This window comes from Primulina tabacum, chromosome 8 (genome assembly GCF_025594145.1).
Source record: "Primulina tabacum isolate GXHZ01 chromosome 8, ASM2559414v2, whole genome shotgun sequence".
In the NCBI taxonomy this organism is placed as follows: Eukaryota; Viridiplantae; Streptophyta; class Magnoliopsida; order Lamiales; family Gesneriaceae; genus Primulina; species Primulina tabacum.
This window is the reverse complement of record NC_134557.1, coordinates 38,554,465-38,564,604: the sequence shown is the minus strand read 5'-3', so window position 1 is coordinate 38,564,604 and position 10,140 is coordinate 38,554,465. Positions and strand designations below refer to the sequence as shown.

The 10,140-nt window shown below is 43.4% G+C and overlaps 1 protein-coding gene across 1 annotated transcript; it reads left to right on the top strand.

Annotated features, from left to right (window-relative positions):
- Nucleotides 1-6,522: 6,522 nt before the first annotated feature.
- LOC142554756 (uncharacterized) lies at nt 6,523-9,879 on the top strand. Its single transcript, XM_075665433.1, has 4 exons — nt 6,523-7,668; nt 7,949-8,592; nt 8,634-9,293; nt 9,396-9,879. Exons 1-4 carry the CDS (start codon nt 6,523-6,525, stop codon nt 9,877-9,879), a joined length of 2,934 nt encoding a protein of 977 aa, XP_075521548.1.
- Nucleotides 9,880-10,140: the final 261 nt, after the last annotated feature.

Below are 10,140 nucleotides of genomic sequence, written 5' to 3'. Positions count from 1 at the left end.
CTCTTTGTGATTCAGAATAATATTTATTCTTATTCGAGCTTACCCTAGTTAGCCCCATTCTTTTCATCAACACCTTGATTAAGAATGTCAGAACTCATTTCTGATTGCACCCATCGAATCATGGTAAGAGCGTCTAGTAGCATCGCCCCATGATCCCCTAGGTATCACTGATAGTGCCTGCAAGAACCAGTCGATTATGATTAGCGTACAGTACGGTCCCTTCATCTCATATATCCCGATCGAATCTGCAACCATTGGTTCATCGAGTGTTGCATATTAATTCGATGACTATGTGATAAACATAAATAGTGGCATCACATGTAGGGATGTAAACGAACCAAATCGTTTGTGAGCTATTCGAAGCTCGATTCGATAAAAGCTCGTTTGAGCTCGTTTAATGAGGCTCGTTAAAATAAACAAACCAAACTCAAGCTTTACAGTATTCGGCTCGTTTGCTCGTGAACATGTTCGTTGATAAGTTCATTAGCAATCTTTTAGATGAAAAAATAATAGTTTTGATATTTGATTAATTGATTTTGCATATTATTTATGAAATATATAGAAAAATCTATTAAATTTATTTATTATAATAAATTTACAAATTTTAATAAGAATAATATATTTTTCTTTAAATATATAATTTACTTTTTAATTAATTTAATAAAAATTTAAATATATAATTCATATTTATTAAGTTTGTTTAGGGTCGATAAAGGCTTGAATAAGCTCGTGAGCCATGCATATATTCGTTAAATAAAGCTCGAGCTCGGCTCGATTATAAACGAACCAAGCTCAAACATTCAAGAGTTCGGCTCGGCTCGACTCGATTACATCCCTAATCGCATGTACCATTGGAGAACTTCTTCTTCAATGTACATCTCATACTCTGGCCAGAGATTCCATGCGCTATTATTACATCATATCACATAGGATATCCACACCCGCAGGTGAGCGGTGAATTTCCGACTACAATGCACTGGCTCCTACATGTGTCGCAATTGTACCCAACCTCTCCATCTGATGACTCTCCTGGAGCCGGTAAACGAGTCAAAGCACAGCCCTACCATATAGAGCCTCAGTGTTGTCCCGGGTCGTAAGGACTAATGGTGTACAATCATAACCACGGACTTATCCTCTCGATGAATGATAACCACTTGGAAAGTCCGAGGAAGGGTTGTTCGGTATAATCATCATATGACTACCCATCTGCATGTTTGGACATCTCTATGCCCTTACCAAGAAACACATTACACAACATCACAGATGCTAGTCTCGAGCTCAAGTGGCATTTATCCTTATTTTAGGCGGCTGAATCGACTAGGAACGAATTCAGAATATGCAGTGTTTATAAATGAGTTTCAACATCGAATTACGATTCATAAATAATTAAAATCATATTCTAATTATTTATTTTACAAGAAAATATTAATTTTCCAAAAATTAATTTCCAAAAAAAAATTGAACCAATTTTCAAAAATATCAATTTTACCCAAAAATTTAAAAAATCAGAAAATTGCACCCTAGGCCCAAACAATTCAAGCCCATCATCCATCACGGTTCCCGAGACACTCCCGGACAGCCGCCCGCGCTGCCCGAAACGTTTCTGGCAGCTGCAAGGGCCCTGTGCGCGCCTGGCACGCCGCGCCCGCGTCGCCGCAGCGCGCTGTGCGGATGCTCCGCACAGCGTGCGCGCGCGCCCGCTGCGCACGGCACTGTGCGCGCACTGCCCGGAACATTTCCGGGCAGCCTCCGTAATTTTTTTTTTGGAAAAATAAACTTTTTAATGGAGCATCAATTTTCTGAAAATTTTTCTTATGTGGTTAGAAATAAATTATTAGATATATGATTTATCAATTAATTAAATTGTTTAATTAAATTGATGTTAATATTTGATATTAAATGCATGAAGGATGATCGAGAGCCTTGACCAATGTGTTAGGTGTATGTTAGGATATTTTACTGTTTTATTCGTTTTTTTAATATTTGATATTATTAAAGTGAGCTTGGTTTATGGCCCGTTCCCACTCCATGAGATGTATCCCTTATGTGTCATGCCTATTTAAATGTAATTTTTAGAAATAGTGGGAGATCAAGACTGGAAGATGGTGGGCCCGATAAACGAGATGAAGACATGTAAAATATTGGAAGCACTTGTAATAGTTGCATTTGCATCCCTGCATTCACCTAGGTTTTGGACCTGGATCCATGTATGGCTCACATGGATCTAATAATGTTGGCGATCGATCATCCTTATTTATTGTTGAATGTTATATTATGATATATATGCGATATATAGTAGTATGCATGTATGTATATTATTAGATAATATAGTTGCATGGATCCGACAAACATACAAACTCGTGGCACCGATTTTAAATTAAAATGATGAGACAATTTTAAAATTAAAATCCCAGTTTAATTTTTCCTTGCCTTCCATCAACCGTGGTTGCATGTTGATCGCTACCCGCGGACAGTGTCTGGCTCATATTATTGGGGATGCCTGGACGCCGGAAAGCTGTGACTTCCACCGGACATATGATGTGAATTGAGTGGAACTCCCATGACTTCGGCTCATATTATTGGGGGAACTCATGGCGACCATCTACTACAATTCAATATTGATGGGTCGGGGTTTGACACGCGAAAGTAAACGGCGTCATATTATTGGGTCCTTATTAAACGTGAGGCAAAACACGCGGAGGTTGCATATGGATGCAATTGGATTCTACCTTTTAGAAATTATAATTGACTGATATTATTCGATATTATAATTGGCTAATTGGACTATACGTGCCCACTAAGGAAATACGATTTCCCTTTTTCATCATAGGGTGGTGAAAATGTCAAAATAGTCGGAGGGAGATTTATAAAATAAAATCCATATTTTATATTTTAAAATTATTTTAAAATAATTAGCAACCATTATTCTGTTTCCATATCAGTATATTTTAGATTTCGTCACGTAATCCATTTTTGTTATTAACAAGCTAACCGAATCTAATTTCAAAGACTGGTTGGGAAAAATTGTTCTAAATTCAGAGAAAATGACATACACACTGATCCCCCGGGATGTCCCGGGTCATGGATAGGACATGGGATTACCCGGGCCATGGAGCATACCCATGGATGGTGCCCTGGCCAGGATGGAATGCTCTCGGGCCGGCAGCATGACAATCTGGATTAACGCCCTGAGTCATAGAACTGCCCAGGACGAGGAGAATGCAACTCAGAGAAATCATAAAGTGGGCAGTTAGTCAATAGGCCAAGCCATTGGATTACCCGGGACATGACTTCCCCGAGACGTGGGATGCCCGAGCTCTTATATAATTATCCGAGAAACATTATACTTGGCCACCTCGATATGAGGGACGCATTTAATACCGCCAATAAAGTAGGGTGTGTGCCGCCAACCTATCTCTGACACTAGTGCAAGTGGTTGATAAAATGAAGTAGGCTGGATGCGACTAGTATGCGATTTGACATGTCAGAACAATAGGGTATAATCAGCCACCCTACTATAATTAATACTCACACACGAAGAACGAGATCATCATTACATCCTCTACTATAAATACCAGGTTTCTTACCTGCATTAAAATTCTATTCAGATATTGAATACACACATTGAATATTCTCATTTATTGCTCATTTACTTCCACTCTCCACACCAATTTCACAGCCATCACTTGGCTACATTGGTTTTATTACTTGAGTACCCTGCTGATTTAAGCATCGGAGTGGTCATGCCGGACACCCCTCCGGCACCCATTCACGTTGTTACTTTCTTGTTCGCAGATCTCTCGGATCTCTCAGGGAGGAAGTTCAATCCAGACGCCCATTATTCTGTTTCCATATCAGTATATTTTAGATTTCGTCACGTAATCCATTTTTGTTATTAACAAGCAAATCGAATCTAATTTTCAAGACTGGTTGGGAAAAATTGTTCTAAATTCGGAGAAAATGACATACACACTGATACCCCGGGATGTCCCGGGTCATGGATAGGACCTGGGATTACCCGGTGCCCTGGCCAGGATGGAATGCTTTCGAGCCGGCAGCATGACAATCTGGATTAACGCCTCGAGTCATAGAACTGCACAGTACGAGGAGAATACAACTAAGAGAAATCATGAATTGGGCAGTTAGTCAATAGGCCAGACCATTGGATTACCAGGGACATGACTTCCCCGAGACGTGGGATGCCCGAGCTCTTATATAATTATCCGAGAAACATTATACTTGGCCACCTCGATATGAGGGACGCATTTAATACCGCCAATAAAGTAGTGTGTGAGCCGCCAACCTATCGCTGACACTAGTGCAAGTGGTTGATATAATGAAGTAGGCTGGATGTGAATAGTATGCGATTTGACATGTCAGAACAATAGGGTATAATCAGCCACCCTACTATAATTAATACTCACACACGAAGAACGAGGTCATCATTACATCCTCTACTATAAATACCAGGTTTTTTACTTGCATTAAAATTCTATTCAGATATTGAGTACACACATTGAATATTCTCATTTATTGCTCATTTACTTCCACTCTCCACACCAATTTCACAGCCATCACTTGGCTACATTGGTTTTATTACTTGAGTACCCTGCTGACTTAAGCATCGGAGTGGTCACGCCGGACACCCCTCCGACGTCCATTCACGTGGTTACTTTCTTGTTCGCAGATCTCTCGGATCTCTCAGGGAGGAAGTTCAATCCAGAAGCCCATTATTCTGTTTCCATATCAGTATATTTTCGATTTCGTCACGTAATCCATTTTTTTTATTAACAAGCTAACCGAATCTAATTTTCAAGACTGGTTGGGAAAAATTGTTCTAAATTCGGAGAAAATGACATACAAACTGATACCCTCGGGATGTCCCGGGTCATGGATAGGACCTGGGATTACCCGGGCCATGGAGCATACCCATGGATGGTGCCCTGGCCAGGATGGAATGCTCTCGGGCCGACAGCATGACAATCTGGATTAACGCCCCGAGTCATAGAACTGCCCAGGACGAGGAGAATACAACTCAGAGAAATCATGAAGTGGGCAGTTAGTCAATAGGACAGGCCATTGGATTACCCGGGAAATGACTTTCCCGAGACATGGGATGCCCGAGCTCTTATATAATTATCCGAGAAACATTATACTTGGCCACCTTGATATGAGGGACGCATTTAATACTGCCAATAAAGTAGGGTGTGTGCCGCCAACCTATCTCTGACACTAGTGCAAGTGGTTGATAAAATGAAGTAGGCTGGATGTGACTAGTATGCGATTTGACATGTCAAAACAATAGGGTATAATCAGCCACCCTACTATAATTAATACTCACACACGAAGAACGAGGTCATCATTACATCCTCTACTATAAATACCAGGTTTTTTACTTGCATTAAAATTCTATTCAGATATTGAGTACACACATTGAATATTCTCATTTATTGCTCATTTACTTCCACTCTCCACACCAATTTCACAGCCATCACTTGGCTACATTGATTTTATTGCTTGAGTACCCTGCTGACTTAAGCATCGGAGTAGTCACGCCGGACATCCCTCCGGCACCCAGTCACGTGGTTACTTTCTTGTTCTCAGATCTCTCTGATCTCTCAAGGAGGAAGTTCAATCCAGACGCCCAACTCATATTTTCTTTTAATAACTTGATTGCAAATCTGGCTGAGTACCAGACCCGACTCATCCATTTCGCCCGGGTTGCATCATTGGCGCCGTCTGTGGGAAATCTGAGTTCTAAGGCATTGATATGGCTCCTACTAGAAGAGCAGACCAAGACACTTCTCGGGTCAAGGAGGAGAACAATACTCGTCTTTCTGGTGCAGGTGGCCCTCCCCCTAATGGTCCTCAACCCACCATTCGTTTAACTCCCGAAGAGTTAAACAAGATTATAACTGATGCTGTTAAGATGGCCATGGCAAAGAAGGCCGCCACTCATCATTCCAGTCATCCCGAGCAGCAACGTGAGCAGCCGCAGGAGGAAGAGAGAAAGGAGGAGGAGAGGGAGTCGAGTGCAGGTTCTAAATCTCCCACTGTTGCGGAAGAATTAGAGGAGTTGAGGAAGAAAGTAAAGGTATTGGAGGGACAGGTTGGTTCTAAGAACAATGTTCATGTTGTAAAAGGTTGCCCGTTCTCAGATATCATTGTCCGGGAACCATTACCCGGGCATTTCAAGTCATCCAAAATCAAGGACTATGACGGGAGTTCTGATCCCGAAGAGCACCTTGCTCGTTTCGAAAACATGGCCATGTTGCATTGTTATGGGGACCAAATTAAGTGCAAAGTGTTCCTAACCACCTTGGTCGACTCTGCACAAAGATGGTTTGAAGGATTGAGCCACAAAGCATTCATTGCTTTGAAGATTTCCAAAAAATATTCTTGCATCAATTTAGCAGCAGCAAGAAGTATAAGAAAACTGCTTTCAGCTTGTTCGAAGTGAAGCAAGGACAAGATGAAACTCTAAGGGCATATATCAAAAGATTCAACCGAGTGGCCCTGGATATGCCGGCCTATGCACCCGAGACGAAGACTACTGCGTTCAAGCAAGGACTGTGGGAAGGGGATTTTTTCCGATCCTTAACTAAGAAACTGCCCTGGAACTTTGAAGATCTCTTATCCCGAGCAGAGAAGTACATCAATATGGAAGAGGCGCAGAACCTGAAGAGAGAGGCTTTGAAGAGATCGAGAGGAGACCGGGTTGTGAAGCTCGAGGAGAGAGCTCATAAGAAAAGCGGTCCGAGACATTTTTCTCATGTCCCTTTGAGGATCACCCGGGATCGAGAAATCCAGGAGTGTAGTTCAGATATAGCCCCACTTCCCAGTCCGGTGGGAAGAGCATCAAGACCCGAGAAGAAAGGGTTTTGCACCCTTCATAAAGAGTGTTCTCACAGTACGCATGAGTGCCGAACTCTAAGGAAGAGGTCTAGCCAACGTCCCATGCCAGTCTCTCATCCTCCCCGGGATAAGTCTAGACAGCCACCTTGGTTGTCTCGACGTCCCGTACAAGACACTCCTCATAAATCATCAGATATCCCGAGTGGAAGCGGAAGAGCAGAAGGGAGTTCCTGGGAGGAAATGAATAGACAAGTTGAAAGGAAGGACCCTTCCCCGAGCCGAGGGGTAATAAAAATGATTTCGGGAGGGTCCACAGATGGTGATTCCAACCGGGCCCAGAAGAAAAGGAGTAAGAGGGAATGCTTGGAGGTTGATGGAAATAGGAGGGACGAGCCGGTTATTAGCTTTGGCCCAGAAGACCTCAGGGGAGTTAGTCTACCCCACAATGACGCTCTTGTCATCCAGGCCCGAGTGGCTAATTATGATGTGTTGAGGGTATTCGTTGACAATGGCAGCTCTGTCAATGTCATCTTTAAGGAAGCATTGGTCCAGATGGATTTACATGAGTATCAATTAGAGGCGGTTGAGACTGCCTTGTTTGGCTTTGCTGGTGATGCTGTTTACTCCGATGGGGAAATCACCCTGCCCCTGACCCTGGGCACTGGAGACTTGAGGAAGACTGTGATGACTGTTTTTACCGTGGTGGATGCCCCGTCCTCATATAATATCATATTGGGAAGACCAGCTATGAATGAGATAAGAGCTGTGGCCTCCACTTATCACCAGAAAATTAAATTTCCAGTTCGAGGACAGGTCAGGGAAGTCAAGGGGGATCAACCCTCTTCTCGGAGGTGTTATGGGGAGACCGTCCGGGTAGACCAGAAGAAGGCAAGGAGGGAAGCGAAGGAGAAGGAATGTCTAGAGGAAGGGGCCAAGGAGAGAGGTGCATTTTGTCGCTGAAGAAGAGCAGGAAGTGGTGGAAATTGAGCCAGGGAAACACGTCCGGGTGGCCCGAGAGATCAGCACTTCCACCCGGGTAAATCTCTTGCAATGTTTAAAAACTAACATTAATGTTTTCGCCTGGTCTCAGCAGGAATTGATCGGGATCTCACCTCGAGTGGCCGAGCATAAATTGAATATCCTCCCGGGATCCCGGCCTGTGAAGCAAAAGAAGAGGCATTTTGGCCCTGAAAAAGATAAAGTAATTGAAGAGCAAGTGGGAGAGTTGCTAAGGGCCGGACATATCAAGGAAGTCCAATTCCCTACATGGCTATCAAATGTGGTCCTCGTCCCAAAATCCACTGGGAAATGGAGAATGTGTGTTGATTTCAGGGACCTGAATAAAGCATGCCCCAAAGATTGCTATCCACTTCCCCTGATTGATCAGCTGGTAGATTCCACTTCTGGATGCGAGTTATTAAGCTTTCTGGATGCATATCAGGGGTATCACCAAATCCCCTTAGCTCTGGAAGATCAAGATAAAGCCAGTTTTATCACCTCTGGGGGTACCTTCTGCTATGTTGTTATGCCTTTTGGATTGAAAAATGCAGGGGCCACATACCAACGTTTGATGAATCTTGTCTTCCAAAAGCAAATAGGTCTGAATATTGAGGTGTATGTGGATGACATTCTAATCAAGACCCGGGAAGTTTCCCACTTTATTGATGATCTAGCTGAAACTTTCACCACTTTGAAACAGTACGGAATAAAGCTCAACCCGGGCAAATGTGTGTTCAGGTCAGAAGCGGTAAATTCTTGGGTTTCTTGGTAACTAACAGGGGAATCGAAGTCAATCCTGAAAAAATCAAAGCAATAATGGACATGCCTTCTCCCCAATCTGTCCGAGATGTGCAAAAATTAACTGGGAGGATTGCTGCCCTGTCACGCTTCATCTCCCGATCTGCCCATCAGAGTTATCCATTTTTCCAAGTCCTGAGAAAAGCGCAAAAATTCGGCTGGGACGACAAATGTGAACAGGCTTTTCATGACTTAAAGAAACACTTGGCAGAATTGCCTATTCTGTTCAAGCCCGAGCCCGGGGAAAAATTATGGGTCTATCTCTCCGCCACTGAATTTGCTGTTAGCTCTATACTTGTACGGGAAGAAGGAGCCGATCAGAAACCGATATATTATGTCAATCACGCCCTTCGAGGAGCAGAATTAAAATACAGTGAGTTGGAAAAAATAGCATTGGCCCTGGTAATGACTGCTCGAAAGTTGAGGCTTTATTTTCTCTCACATCTCATTGTGGTCCTCACTAATTCCCCACTCGGGAGGATCATGACCCATGCCGAGGTCTCCGGAAGAATGGTTAAATGGACTGTGGAACTAGGGGAGTATGACATTGAATACAAACCCCGAGCTGCTATAAAAGCCCAGGCATTGACAGATTTTTTAATAGAAATGATTCAACCAGTAGAAGAAGAGGTCTGGAGGGTGTTTGTTGATGGTGCATAAAATTTATCAGGATGTGGTGTGGGAGTGGTCCTGGTTTCCCCGTCAAAATAAAAAATCAAGTTGACTTTGAGAATTGATTCCAGGGTCACCAATAACGAAGCGGAGTATGAGGCTGTTTTGGAAGGATTGCAGGCTGCCCGGGAAGTCGGTGCTTCCCGGGTCATTATCTATTCTGACTCCCAGTTGGTTACACAGCAGATAAAGGGAACATATGAGGCCAAGAATGAAAAAATGCTCAAATATTTAGGGCTCATCACTGCCCGGGCAGCGTCTCTGACCAACTGGAGTATCGAGCAAATTCCCCGGGAAGAAAATGCAGAAGCTGACACCTTAGCCAAATTGGCTGCTTCCATGACAGAAATAAGCACCCGGGAAGTTCTCTGTTTTACCCGGTTGGTGCTCTCTACTGATGAAAAATTACCCCCAGTCCAGAAAAACTCATGGATGACCCCTATCGTTGATTATATAGTCCAGGGCAAGCTCCCAGAAGATCGGGCTCGAGCCGCAAAAATTAAGAAACAAGCGCCCAGGGCCCATTACTCAAGTGCTTATCAGAAGAAGAGGTAGAGTATGTCCTCCGGGAAATACACGAAGGATGCTGTGGTGAACACCTCGGTGGGACTGCTCTGTCTCGAAAAGCTATCTTGGCCGGATTCTAGTGGCCCCAAATGAATCAAGATGCTGCCCGACTTGTTCAAAAATGTCAGGGTTGTCAACACCATTCTAATTTTCATCATCGCCCAGCTACTAGCATGCAACCAATCTCCGCATCATGCTCTTTTGACCAATGGGGTTTGGATATCGTGGGTCCTTTCCCCATAGCCCGAG